At 47.1% G+C, this 14,656-nt stretch overlaps 1 protein-coding gene across 5 annotated transcripts in view; it reads left to right on the forward strand.

The window, feature by feature from the left end:
* Positions 1 to 14,656, forward strand: part of NTRK3 (neurotrophic receptor tyrosine kinase 3) — a 223,671-nt gene that overhangs the window by 68,832 nt on the left and 140,183 nt on the right. For all 5 annotated transcript variants that reach the window (XM_080396202.1, XM_080396201.1, XM_080396199.1 and 2 more), the window contains 7 exons: positions 83 to 240; positions 2,517 to 2,659; positions 3,284 to 3,425; positions 5,660 to 5,956; positions 9,429 to 9,452; positions 10,233 to 10,303; positions 12,071 to 12,173. In XM_080396202.1, the coding sequence (XP_080252328.1) occupies positions 83 to 240; positions 2,517 to 2,659; positions 3,284 to 3,425; positions 5,660 to 5,956; positions 9,429 to 9,452; positions 10,233 to 10,303; positions 12,071 to 12,173 (938 nt within the window). The remainder of the gene's footprint in view (positions 1 to 82; positions 241 to 2,516; positions 2,660 to 3,283; positions 3,426 to 5,659; positions 5,957 to 9,428; positions 9,453 to 10,232; positions 10,304 to 12,070; positions 12,174 to 14,656) is intronic.

Here is a 14,656-nt window from a genome sequence, read left to right on the forward strand (position 1 = left end):
CTCAGGGAGCCTGGAGCCAGGTGATGGCCCTGCTCATCCTTCCCCACCCCACCATCCTTTCTCACGCTCTCTCTGCCCATAGGAGACTAGAGAGGAACCTTTTTAACTGCAGCTGTGACATCCGCTGGATCCAGCTCTGGCAGGAGAAGGGCGAGGCAAACCTGCAGTACCAGGAGCTCTACTGCATGAACATGGATGCAGCCATCATCCCTTTGCAGGAGATGAACATCACCCAGTGCGGTAAGAACTCCTGCGGGCGGGTACGAGGGAGGCCAGGAGGGTGCCGGGAAGGAGCCCTGTCCTATCTTCTCAACCGTTTTCTTGGGGAACTTGGTGTAGCAGAATCCCACCATGTGGTCAAGAATAAGATGATGGAAGCTGATTAGGGTAGTTTGTGGATTAAGAATAGAGTATCTGGGTAAAGGTGGGGCTGTTGTTTCTGGATGTGTGAAGGTATTGAGTGATTCAGGGCATTTCCTTCACTGTAATGATGTTGCTTGGTGAAGTGTCTGCGATGAGTCCGCGTGATGCCTTGAAAAGGGATATGTTTCATGTTGCTCTTCGTCTGTCTTAACAAATCCTGGGAACAGTATGTTGTTCAAAGACTGCCACTGTATCTTTCATAATTACTCTTAGGAAATACAAGCCTCTGTTAATTTTCTTCTGTTCTCTTTTTTTCATTTGAAAGCCAGTTATCTGTAGGGAAGAGGCAGAGTGACTTTGTATCTCTTTCTCTTTCCTGCTGATGTTTAAAAGAGTCCAGTGGCCCCAGGGGCAACATGAGGCACGTTCAATAGTTATCCCTTTTTCCTTCACCTTGTTCACGCATCAGCTGCCTGTTTGGTGTCAGTTTTTGTTCTGCTATTGCCATTACTGGAAAGCATCCTTTGCAGAGTAAGGGGAAGGAGGTGTACCTTCAGCAGAACAATTAAACTGTCTATACACAAGCAGCTGTCAAACTGACAGGCTGAAAGGAGGAGGAAAACCAGAGGTTTTCTTTTTCTGATGATTGTCCTTTGTTCTGGGAGTTTGGGTATGTTTCTTGTAGCAGCCGTAGACAAACAGCATGCACGATTCCCCCTCCCCTGCAACACACCCACCCGAAGTTCACGATGTCCCTTTGTTCATCTTTGGAAATTGGCCAAAGTGTGCCTGCATGTGGATGAACTAAAAAGATTTGTGTGCTGTAATTTCCTCCGCACATGGGAAGAATAATCTGCAACGATTAGAGGAAAAAAAAAATCCTGAGGGATCAGGGACTGGAGGAGAGGTAGCTCCATCAGTGGTGGTACTAGACTCTAGGGGACAGCAGGGTGCTGATTTGGGAACAACGTGCTGGGGTGCAGAGTGAGCACCTTCTCTGACCTTGCAGTCTCCTGGAAGCACAGGGAGCCACACTGATCTGCTTTCCTCCAAAGGAGAGTCCTTCTGTTCAAGCTTTAAGACCACTCAAAGGATGTTGTAAAAAGACCTCATTTATCTTTGTCCTTTGGTGCTGGTGTTGCTTGGTGTGGCCATGTTTGATACCATTTCAACCACTAGTGACCATACATGTCCCTCCCACCTCCCTCTCCACTGATTCCTGCCGCCTATGCAGCTTTACCAGGCCTTGGCTGCTGCCTTCTTTCTTCTGGCATCCTTCAAAGTCAGTACAATGTTGCTTCCCTCCTGGCGTCACTCCCTGATAGCAGTGAAAGGGTGTGTATCCTCATCCCATGGCTTTAGGCTGGCATGATGGATGCTGCTGCCCTATGATGGGAAGGCACCACTGCTCAGTTTCCCCATGCCCTGCCTACCCACTTTGCCTCTACGAACAGCCCAGAAAGCCTGACTTGTGCAAGAAGGCTGGTTGCTCTTCTTCTTGCAACCAGTGCTGTCCTGTTACATGTTGCAAGGATATTTGGTGCCTGTGGTGGCGAGTAAGGAAGTGGCGTAAATCAGAACTGCCATAAATCACTGAATCTCTCTGCCTTTGCCAAGGAACAACAAGGGCACCTTGTATTAGGAGAGCTGCAGTTATTATGAGGATACATCCTTGGTCATCTTCTCTGGATTGTTGTAAATTAGGGGGACGCTTCTATCACCTGGAGTTCTGGGTGCTCTGTACCTTGTCCCAGGAGGTGGGAATGCTTTGGTTCCTCTCCCAGTCACACACAGCTTTCCCTTTCCAGGTGACTGGCCTCAAGCAGCTTCTGTGGGAGTAGAAGAGATGAGGATGGGGGTTCTGTGAAGGGAAGGGCGGCTAGAACTTCACAGCAACTTTCGGATTTCAATGTGACGGGAGGGTCTGTTCAGCTGGCACATCTACAGTGCCTACATTTTTCCCCTATCTCCGAGACGCCTCCTTTCCTTGGTAGGGCAAGGACACACTGTTACCTCCTGCTGCTTATCCCAGGGTGGTGGAGGCTGATTTGGGAAACAGCTTGGTGGGATCTGTGTCCACACACATGTCCTGTGACTGGCTGTAGTAAATGCTGCTCCACACCTGAGCGCTTTTTGGTGTCTGGCTCTCCTAGACCTCCCCGAGATCAGTGTGAGCCATGTGAATCTGACGGTGCGGGAAGGGGAGAATGCTGTCATCACCTGCAACGGCTCAGGATCACCACTGCCTGACGTCGACTGGACCGTGGCTGATCTCCACTCCATCAACACGCACCAGGTAGGGGCCAGAGGACCTTAGTGCTGCCTGTGCCTGATGTGGCAAGGGCGAGAGAGCTGCCATGGGTCTCCCAGGTCTGTGCATGCAGAGGGGAGGGTCAGGTAGATGGTGGAAGTTGCTATGAGAAAAGTGAGATGGTTGTATCCAAAGTAAAACGGAGGCTGTGCCCTGTCCACATGAGAACCACATGGGAACTATGTGAGGGCAGCAAAGCCTTCCCTCTGTGTGGCTGGAAAGTGAGGAGGAGATAGCTTCATATCTCAGTGCTCCCTAATTGAATTAACTCATGTCTCCTCTAATGAAACCACCTGTTTACAAAGGTGTCTGCAATAGCTGTAGCTGAAATAGGCAGCTAAGCAAGCTTTCTAGAGGCGAGCCATGTTTATCAGCGCTACAACTCTGTGGCTCTCCCCTCTCCCAGTAGTTCCTCTTATAAGATGTGGTGCATTTAATGAGGTGAGGAAACATCTCCCTTCACCCAGATCCTAGTTGTCCTTGGATTTTGGAGATCTGACATCTTATGTGGAAACTGTGATCCTCATCTTCTGGGGACAGTCAGTAGTGGGGAGGAGAGGAGCCCACCAGACATTGATTTCTATCTGTATTTCTCTCTGGGGTTTTTAGACCAACCTCAACTGGACCAACGTTCATGCCATCAATTTGACCTTGGTGAATGTCACCAGTGAAGACAACGGATTCCTACTTACCTGCATTGCTGAGAATGTGGTGGGGATGAGCAATGCCAGTGTGCTGCTCACAGTCTACTGTAAGTAGCTATGGAGAAACCTTGACCATATAGAGGCTGGAGGGCTGCCCTGGGAACCGTTGAAATGCATGGCCATTTGCTACTCGTGATATACTGGTTTTGTGGGTGAGGATTAGGAGCTGAGTGCAGTGAAGAGGAAGTGGATCTTCATATAGCTCTCTCAAGTGTCAGTGTTTTTGTTTTCCTGCTGCTTCCATGAATGCAGAAATGAGCACTAGACCAGGGGAGGAGCAGCAGTGCCACAGTGGTGGTGGACATCTCTCCGCCCATCTCTTGGAAGATCCAGCAGAGTAAGGAAGAGCCGCAGAGGGACTAAAACTCTGTTTACAAACAGAGAATTGCTTGCCCTGATGCTACATGAGAGGTTAAATGTTACCCTTGCTAAAGCTAGTGTAAATCTTGCCTCTGATTTCAGGGATGCTAGTGCTTCCTCCCAGATCTGTTCCTACAAAGTTAAACTGCAAATGCCACGTAAACATGCGTGTCTCACATTTCAACTGTTCACTTTTAGCTGCAAGTAGCTAAACTTTCTTTGTGCTTTCTAATATAACTTAACACAAACCTGACCTTAAGAGGAAGTTTGCACAGCTTTGTGTTCTCAGGCAGCTGAGATTTACTATATGTTGCTGTGTCTGTAATATTTGCCCTTACTCTGTAGTCTGAAAATCTGACCCCCACCTCCAATGTTGTCAGATAGAGCAGAAACCCGTGCAGGATTCTGGCTAGTCTTGGTGAACCTACGCATATTGTCTGTCCAGTGCAGTGCAGGAGCCACGGGGTCCTGTAGACAAGGCAGTCACAAGGGATAAGAAAAAGGAGAGCAGATGCTTTACTGCTTTCATCTTCCTCCCTATAACTACTATTGATGGATTGAAGAATGGAGGTAATTAAAGTTTAGATCAGCTCAGAGATGATTGGTCAGCAGGTGGGTGGTTTTTGTGCTGTGTTTTAGCATCTTTTCCTCCACGCCTTAAACAGCACCATGCCAATGCCTGTTTTCCCCTGTGTAATCCTATAAGCTGCTGACAGTTTCTGCTACCCCTGCTCTTGTTGCCCAGACCCATCACTCAGGCTGTAATTTCACGCTGAAAAGATCTGGATTTGTGCGTGTAGGTGGCTGCCTGTTTTGAATCCTCCTTGCCAGATAGATGTGAACAAGCCCCATGCACATCTAGGCTTGTGAGTGAAAGGAGGTGGCTGGGACATGGCTGGGTGGTTCAGGGTAGCTGGGTGCTGGTGGGAGAATTTGCTCAGCTTCAACCAGCTCTGCACCTTTTTTCTCTTCTATCACCTTTGCTGCCTGAAAAACTCACTGTCTTTTTTTTTTATTTTTTTTTTTTTTTTTCTAAATGATGGTTCAAAGCTGGTGCGTTGTTTTTGTTCCTTGTGGATGCCCCATGGATTGTCTTTGCAGCTGGATGGTACCAGGAAAAGGAGAGCTCTAGGGAAGACCTACATGTTTTTGTGTCCTTTGTCTTTGCATAAAACTCTGTTCTTCCAGTTCAGACTTCGCTAGCCTTGGGGTTTGGGACCTTACATGTAGGCGTTGTAAATGGGGTTTCAGAAGCAATGGCAGAGCAACATTTGAATTATTGGGGTGTCCCAGTGGGAAGACGATGCATATGCAATAAATTGCAGGTGGAGTCTCTGCTTTTCTTTTCCCTCTCCCACTCTACTCCCTTTAATTAAAACACCCCTGGAGGGTGTTCGGCGAGCAAGAACTCCTTTGGGATATTCAGGCAGTCAAAAACCCCCAAGGACAGGCAGTCACTGAGGGATGTTTGCTTCCACAGCTATGCAATCCGAAGTTGCTCAGTGCGACTGGAGAGCTCCCATGGGCACCTTGCACATGTGTAATATAACGGTGCTATGTCTTGGTGCCCTTAATGGGGACAGGCGGCCTCCCCATGATCCTGGGGGGGAAGGAGAGCAGCGGTAGGCGTGCGGACCGGGCAACTCCAAGCTTAACTGTTTCTGGACTGGTGAAGGGGAGCATCCATGTTGTTAATTTGTACCCTTGTTCAGAAGCCCAAGAGAGCTGGCTATGGTTCAGATCTCCTTTCCAGGGAGCATTATTGTGATTTAGCCCTGCTTCATTGCAGGCATCCATGGGAAGAATAGAAGGAACAAGTGGTTTTGGAGGTTGTGTTTTCAATAACCTTAACTTCCATGGTGCACAGAGACATCATGTGGGTGGAGGTGTGCTGTGAGCCTGCCATGTTTCTCTCCGCTAGATCCCCCTCGCATCCTAACTCTGGAGGAGCCGGTGCTACACTTGGAGCACTGCATTGCATTTGCAGTGCATGGGAACCCAGCTCCCACCCTTCACTGGCTGCACAATGGCCAGGTCCTCCGGGAGACAGAGATCATCCACATGGAGTTTTACCAACAAGGGGAAGTGTCTGAGGGTTGCCTGCTCTTCAACAAACCCACTCACTACAACAATGGCAACTACACGATTGTGGCCACCAACCAGCTGGGCTCAGCCAACCAAACCATCAAAGGACACTTCCTTGAAAAACCCTTTCCAGGTAGGATATTCAGTTTATTTCGATAGGGTGGCTTGCAAATCAAAGGTCTTACTATGGTCCCATCGGTAATCCTTGCACCTAGACAAGGCTTTGACAACTCAAGTTGGCCTTTGTCTGAGCAGCAGGTTGGAAGAGGTGACCTCCAGAGGCCTCTTCTGACCAGTGTGATTCTCCTACTCAATTGTGCTTTGGTGTCGTAATGCAGAGAGAGACTGCAGAGAGAGACTGATTTAGATATTTTTGTTGTGTAATGTATTCTGCAGTTTTTGGGGTTTTTTTTTTTTTAGATCTTCAGGAATTTCAGTGGGAATAGGATGTACATTTGGTCAGTTATATTGGATCTGCTCTGGTGTGCCCCAAAAAGGTTGCCCAATTTTTTTGAGCGCAAGTGTTCTTCTATGTGGCTGCCAGTTATAAGCTAAAGAAAGCCCTTTGAAGTGATGCAGCTCTTCCCTGTTTTTCTTCTAGCTTGCATTTGTGAAATGATTAAAGCTGGATGCAGCAGTGTCAGGATTGTTTTCTTTCTGAATATAACATGTGCAATCCCAGAATGACAGGTCTACAAAAGATGCAATGGCTCAATTAGTTGCTTTGCATCAGTTTGCTGGGATTTCTTACCCGATTGTTTGGAATTCCCTGTTGTATTCCCTAGTGATTCAGGGCTTAACTGAAGGGGAATAAAAAAGAAGGGGAAAAAAAAAAAAGCATTTGAGGACATGTAGTCCCCAGAGCTGGATCTTCAGTAGAGACTTTTGTGGTGATCTGCCTGCTGTATAGGAGCATGGAGGGTCTTGGTCTGCTCTCCGGCATTGCAACACCATGCTGGCCATCACGGAGTTAAGGTCTGTGCAAGCTGCTGCCTTTGCCTTCAGGAATGATGCCATGAGAAAGTGGCAGCTCTAAATTGGCCCCTGCAGCCCAAGAAAATCCAGCAAAATAGGGCGTTTGCTAAATATAGAAAAATACCAACGGTACTCTCATTTATTATTTATATCACACCATATATGTACACAGAGTTTTCCCGCAGGTCAGATATCATAAATGCAAACCCAAATCTCTGCCTTGAAGATCTGACAATTGAACAAATGAGCTGATATGGAAAGGAGTGGAAAATTTGCATTCTGGCTTCAAGGATGATGCCCTGTTTGGCTATCTGACCTATTTATGTTTCCTTCTGTCAGGGCAGAAGAGCAGCTTATCAAATGTAGGTGGGTGAGGAGAGGCGTGCAGGTCTGCAGTCTCAGCTCTGTCAGGTTCCACCTTTGTGACTCAATTTCCCCATCTGTGAAACGGGGGCAGCTCTTAAGTAGGTGCTGGACCTCCAGAAAAGGGGGCAGATCTGCTGTTCTAGAGAGCTGGTTTTGGAAGTGGATCTGTGCTGTGGTGTGACGTGGGAAGGCACGTTGATGTTTGAAGATCCTTTTGTGTCAGAGGCTCTGGGAGAATGGGATGGTGTGAAATATGTAAAATATTGCCCTTGTGAGTGCATCTTCACCCACGCCTTGTGTGCAGTGTTGGTGTGGAGTACTTTCTGACCCCGAACCATCTCTCAGCAGGAACTGACTAGTTTCTTTTATTTCTTCTGATCCAAAGTCCCAAGCCATTGCTCACCCTGGCAGACCTTGTCAGCCCAATGCAGGATGTAATTTACTTTCCTTGAAGTTCGTTGCTCCGTCCAGTACCACAGCTGACATTAACATTCAATGCAGCTGACGTTTATAATTTCCCATTTGAAAGTGGATTCCTCCAGAAAATGCCACAAATTGATGGTTCCCCAGGGTGGTTCATTCAAGAAGCTTATTGCCTATAGCTATTCACACATGCAAGGGTTTTGCTGTCACTGCCCAGGATGAGATTATTAGTCTTTAATGAAAATGCAGTGCCTGGAAGGCTTCCTATCAGCATAGAAAAGAACCCGTGACCATGTTTTTTTAGAAACCCCTGGTCTGCAACCTCTCGTTGGTACTGTGCCAGATTGTGCTTTCCAGGATGAGAGGCAAAAGGTGCTGCTAGAAGCTGGGTGGGAGCTGGGAGCTGTGCCCCATGCCATATCCTGCTGTTCTGTGATGATGTGGCTCCAGAAGCCAGGGCAGTGGCTCCCAGGGCAGATTTGTCATATCCTGATAAAAATCTCATTGCATGTTGTCATTGGCATCTCTATCATAAGCTACCACCTCCTTACTTAATACACAAAGGTTAATGTACCTACCTCCCCTGTGATGAGTGTTCAACTCTTTGAGAACTTCTCAGAGAACTCAAATTGGCTGAAATTTCTTGTCTGTGTTTTATACTTTTAAAAATAGGGTTTAATGGGAAAAACGTTTTGTTGGTTTCCGCTGAATTTCCTTAGTCCAGTGGAGAAAAATAAAGGGAAAATGTAGAAGCAGCAAGAGTTTTACAACTGGACTCTGTCTGCTTTAATAGTGAAAAAATAGTCTCCAAATGAAATATTTGTTCCTCTTTTATCCCTCCACACCCCCCAGCCTTGCTAGAAAAAGCCAAGGAAAGTTACTTTTCTGCTTGACTTGAAACAAAAATATTTTTTCAGGTTTTTCTCCCCTGGTTTGGAAAGCTGTGTTTGTCACCCGGGGGTTGTTTTACACTTCCCTTCCAAACCTTACCCATACTTCAGTGTGAACGTTTCAGCATCCTTCCAGGAGCCCTCTGCCAGCAAAGCTGTGTAAACTCCAGTTAATATCAGGCTCAATTTCTTACATGGGCAAGTGAATGGAAAGCTGACGTTATTCTCATGCTATGTAAACTGAGTGTCACTGAGAGCTTTAGACTTCATTGTCTGGGGCCTCGGCCACCTCTGGCGCTGAAGGAGCTTTACTGGAGCAGTCGAGAGGCTGACAGCAGGGACTGGTGGTGTTGCCTCGGCAAGAGGCAGCTCTAGGACAGCCACAATCTCCATGTCCAGTTCAGATGTTGTTAGCTTTTATGCGTGGCTCAAACAGGTCAGAGGATGTCTCCTCTGTCCCCTGGCCCCAAGCTGGGCTCTCGTCCCTGGGAGCTGGTCCTCATCCTCGAAGGACTTTGTCCTTGGGTGAACACTGACATGTAAGGCAAAATCTGCTCCTTTCCCTTCCACCTCGGTCCTGCTGAGCCCTGTGTGTCTGTCGAGCAAGCTCGCCTGCTGAAAGCAGGATCATTTAACTACCATTCAAAGGTTTGGTTAGCATGCTGCTAATTGTTCTCCATTTTCACTTGCAGTAGCATCCCTCCCCTCCTGTTGCAGCCCATGGCCCTGCACAGTTGCTTACCCCTGTGTTCTCTATCCTGACCTCCAGCATATCCTGCTGACACATGTGCTGCAGTTTCAAGTTACAGTTGCCAGACAGGACAAACTAGGAAGAGTTGGTTTCCTGGGCTCTTTGGGGTGGTGGGGTGTCTCTAAGGTGGGTTGGGAATGAGACCACTTCTGTGGTTGCTGTGCTGTTAACTGTTTTGCTTCTCTTTGTCCTTTCCACAGAGAGTACAGACAACTTTGTCTCAAGTAAGTGTCTCCTCCTCCTTTGTGTATGGTGGGTGTTTTGTTTCTGTGGTTTCCTGTGCTCTTCTGACTTATGGGCTCCTGGAGGAAAAATCAGAAAGCCAAAAGCAAATTGGCAGAGACTACACAAAGTCCTGGCTTACCCATATGTGAGCAAGATGGCTGGGGAGCTTTTGATCAGCTGGGTAGTCAATTTCTAGAGCTCAGGAGATGCTCATTTCCCTGTAGTGATGTCCTGAAGAAGGTCCTAGTGGAAATGATGATTGGTTGTGGTGCAGCAGAAGGGGTCTTAACTAGATGCAGGCTGGCCAGTCCCCAAAGCAGTTGTGTGTCATGGCCCGTTGACAACATGCTCTCTAGTGTGGATTGAGATGAGAAGCAGGGCTTGATTTCTGTGATTCCCCAACAGATTCTCACCGCCCCCCCCAGTAACTGTTTCTTTGGATCAAGTTCTGCTGCAGTCAGTCTTGTGTTTTGACCCTACCTAGCCCAGTAGATTTCTGAAAACTCCAGGAGATGGATGGATGGAGGCCATCCAGGCACCCAAGTGTTTCTTATTTGTAAAGTTGGAGTGACATCAGTGTTTTCCTGATCTGTGTTTTCTCTGCCGATGTGCACAGGGAACTCTCTGATAGTTGATTTTGGAGCCTTCTGAAATAGAAAGTGAGAACCTCTGTTAGGGGTGTGAGCTGCCTCGCGTTAGGTCAGGCATCGGGGGTATGCTAGTGCCTTGGGAGTCCCGTGGGAGCCACGTTGAATCTTCTGTCTTTGTTTTGGTTTCAGTTGGTGATTATGAAGTGAGTCCCACCCCGCCGATCACTGTGACCCACAAACCAGAGGAGGACACTTTTGGGGTGAGTCCTGTCCTCTTCTCTACAAAACTGTTTTGCATGCACTGCTTGTTATTGATGACTCAGTATTTACACTCCTGTGCTGTTCTGAGATGTTCGCAAGGAAAAAATCTTCCTTTATGACTCAAGTCAACAATCAGAAGGATTTTGTGGCTTGTGTCAGGCAAGTAAAATACTGACATGAACCATCTGATCCTCTTGGGTCTGCAGTGGAACTAGGGAGCTCTTTGAAAATAAGGGATCCTGTGAAGTTGCTGCTTGCAGGGTCAGAAATTCTCGCTCTAAAGAAGTAGCACCCAGAGAACAAACAAACAGGCAACTGTGTGTTTCAGACCATTATTGATCTGTTAAGTTTAGCCCTGTGAGGGACTCGGATTTAGCTTGGTTCAGTTCTGTCAGTGCCAGTTCGCCCTCTCTCCTGCTCTGCAGGGCATGCCAAAAATGAAAAAGAAAAGAAAGCCTACAGCTTATCAGATCTCAACATTGTCTGTCTTCTGCAGAATCCAGGTAGAAAAAGGAAAAAAAATGAATGTGTGTATAAGTATTGGGGGAAAAAATTAGCATGTTACACAATTGCTCTGATTCTCTGAAAGTTTTAAGATCTTGAAACATGCCAGGTGTTAACGGAATGGACAAAACCCAATCCACCTTGGTTTCGGTTCTCATCCAGCTGAAAATCTCCTGTAACTGAAGTGAAAGCTTTGAACAGTGAGACTCGAGTAATAACGTGCACTGATTATTAAATATAAAGCACAAAAAACAAGCTGAAGGATCAAATAAAAAATGTAAAAATTTCATAGCTAATGTATTGAGGGCAGGAAAAGGGTTGCAAAATGAAATTACTTTTTCTTGGTTAAATGATGTATTTTCTATTATAGCAGAATACAGTTTTATAAAAGGAAGTGAAGTCTAAATGCATCACAAGACCCAGTACAGGAGAACAATTGGACAAATGCCAAAGAAATTGTTGTTTACATCAATGCAATAAAAGTATCTCGAGCAAAGGCTTGAAGGAATAAATATTCATAAATATTAAAATAAGCCTGGGATTGTAAACCCTTTAGGGGAAGAAGTTTTTCTTTCCTCTGCTTGTACACTTACACAGTGGAACCATGGTTCCAGTGAAGGACTTTGGACACTGTTGTAGTATAAATATTTACTATGAAAAATTACAGTAAATAGGGAACCACTGGAGGCTTTTGGAAAACCAAATGTTTTAGGGGGGAAAAAACCCCTCAGTTCTGCTTATTTTCTTCTGTTTTCTTTTTGTGGTGTGTTATTTTCCCTCATTCTTTGTCCTGAGGGATGTTTGGATGGAGACAGAGTTGGTCTTTCTAAAGAATTTTCTGCTGCTCCTGTGTGTTCCCAGCTCAGGTTAGTATAGCTTTAGTGTTGTGACATTGTGGCATCGCCACTGTGCCAGAAACGGAGGCTCGTGATGCGGTGCAGCGAAGGGAGAGCCCAGACACTGGAGCAGAGGTGGTCCTTCCCTGCAGATACATGGAGTGAGAGGCTGGGAGGAACTGGTCCCAGAACAGCATTGCTGACAGGGACATCCCAGACTTCCCAGTCCTGCAAAAACAGCCTGTGATGCTTCCAAGCTGTGCTAGAGCCCTTTTGCTTTAGCTTGTATTTTCCTCTACAGCTGATATCCACGGGGCTGCAGCAGATGGTGTGAGCCTACAGAAAGGTTAACTGGGCAAGGAGGTGCTGCATTTCCAGTCTAGACTCCTAAATTCCTTTGTCTTGACTAAGGCTTTTTCCTTTCAGGTTTCCATAGCGGTTGGGCTGGCAGCTTTTGCTTGTGTCCTCTTGGTCGTCCTCTTTATTATGATCAACAAGTATGGCCGGCGGTCCAAGTTTGGGATGAAAGGTACGTGCAGTTGCTTTCCTCTAGCAGGAGGCACCTTCCAGGATTGCCCGGCTCTTATAGCACACGTGGAAAGGTGTTGTGGTTTTATTCCTACATTATCTGTATTGGTGCAAAACCTTCTAAAGGGAATGGTGTCCAGCCCTCTTCTGTTTGTTGAGAGAATAACGGAGGCATCCAGGCTGGTGGTTCTCACCTGTATGTCCTGCTGGGCAGAAGTATGCATGTGTTTTCCTGATCAGCACGTAACTGCATCTACAGGTTGCTCAGAAGAGCTTTGAGCCTGCTTCTTCCAGCCACGTGTTGAGGGAGTTGTACTCAGGAGAGCATGTTCTGGGATGAAGTCTTGTCTGCGGACTTGATGATGCATGGCTTTCCCCTTGCGTCGCACTGGGTGCAGAGTGCGGGGTGTGAAGGGGGAACAGAAGGATGTGAAATTGGTTTGGGTTCTGCTGGAAAGGCAGATGTACCCATCTTGTGCCTGTCTGTAAGACTGAGATGCTGCTGTAACTTTGTAAGGTCCATGCCGGGAAAGCAATTGCTGATCTGTCTGTCAGTGATGTGGAAGGTCTCTTTCTGTTGCCTCTCTGTTGGAAAGTTTCTCCCTCTGCATCATGAATAACCACTTTAGGAGATATTTCAAGTGTCCTTGGTAGTGATTGGAAAGCAAGAAAGCATCTGATGTTTGCCAGGCAGAACTGGTGTCTCTGTCCTACCAACACCAGTGCTGTGATGTGATAAAGCTAATGCAAGAAGAAAGTAGATGACATTGTGCCATCTGCTTTTTGTGACTCGGCTGGTATCTCCAGTTGGGCAGCGTTGGTGGTGCCCAGTGAAGTCTGGAGGAAGAGCCTTCACATGACAAAGTAGTTCCCAGTCTAATTGCTGGCTCATGCACACACTGGTCGAAGCCAGGCTTTGCCAACACGAGCTTCTTCTGAGGCTCCTGAGTTGCAGCCTATTTCCTGGCCTTGCAGGGTTCTGTGTTGCAGGGCAGGTTGATAGGTTTGGGAACACTTCTTGTGGTTGCCTCCAGGCTTTGTTTGCTTCACGGAGATGTTTCCTGAGTGGGTCCAGATGGGATTCTGGCTGGAGTTTCCCCTGTGCATCCTATGGAGATAGAAGACAGGACGTTTAATTAAATAGTGAATCTTCTACACCAGCTTAGCAATATTTAGTCCATATGTCCAATGATAAGAACCATCTGGTAGGGTGTACTGACTGGTGGGTGGAGTAGAGGAATGGAAGACACGGTTCCTGGGATCAATTCCCAGCTCTTCTACTGACTCACTTGATGTCCGTAGGCAATTAGCTGTCTTAACCTCTGTCTCTGCTTTAATTTCCTCATCTGTAAAATTGGGATGTTACGTGCCTTCTGGAGGGATTTGTTAGAACACTTTGGAAGTGCTTGGGCACTTGCCACTGATGGGGCTTAGAGATACGAATATAAAAAGGAAAAGTAACTTCTGATTGTAGTGGAAGAATCAAAGAAGAGTTAACCTCATGTGGGTAACCAGTCTCTGTGAACAGACGTGTGTGTGTTCAGAGGTGTTTGGGTAAGTGTGTTAGTGGATATTCTGCATTCCCAGAAACCAGAGGGGTGCTCTGATGGGCCCTTGTGTGTGCAGTTTTTGGGAGGCAAAAACATTTAACCAGAAAAGCCTGCTTTCCTCCTCCTCCTTGTGCTGTATTTGTTCCAGTTCTGGTATGGAACCACAACCTCAAAAAGTTTCTAAAACTTTTATTGATATTTCTTGGAGAGATGAAGTTGTGTCAGAAATTAAATGGATCTCTAAAACCAGGGACACAGTTCTTGAATGAGTCACAAGCGTCACAGGCAGCACCGTGGGCAGCTGACCCATACTGCCTAAGCTCTGCTCCCCGTCAGAGGCTGCAGAGCCTCCTGCCCTGTGGACAGTCTCCCTGGCATGTGGCTGTCCCCACTCTGACCCCTTTGCTTTCCCCCAGCATCTCTTCTGCCAACACTTTTTTCTTTAGCCATAGTGCCATTGTCAACTGCCACGCCACCATGCTTTGCATCTTTAGCCAGTACCTCCCTTCTTTGCATCCAGCTCGTTACCAAACCTCACCACATTTTCTTCCACAACACAAACGCAATTCTTACATTCACCTGCACCAGCTGGGATGTTGTTTGGTACCCTGGCTACAGTCTGCCCGGGCAGCTGCAGCTGACTTATTTCTCACCCCCACAAGATATGTCACAGTTCCTTCCACACTTTCCAAAATGTGGTTTCTAAGCTTTCTTTCCTTGCTGCTCAGCAGGCCAATGAGCCCAGAGGACTTGCTCTCTCCTTAAGTTGCTTTGGGGTCTCAGCTGAGCTGTTGCAGATGGTCCCAGTCTGGCAGTGGTACCTTGAAGCCTGTGTTTGTTCTGTGTGTGCTGGATGTCTCTTTCCGTGGTGCCTCCTCTTTGAGTTCGCTAATGGGCTACTGTTCCTTTCCTTCGCCCTGGGGGCTGCCTGTTC

This window comes from Falco punctatus (assembly GCF_963210335.1).
Source record: "Falco punctatus genome assembly, chromosome: 7".
NCBI lineage: Eukaryota > Metazoa > Chordata > Aves > Falconiformes > Falconidae > Falco > Falco punctatus.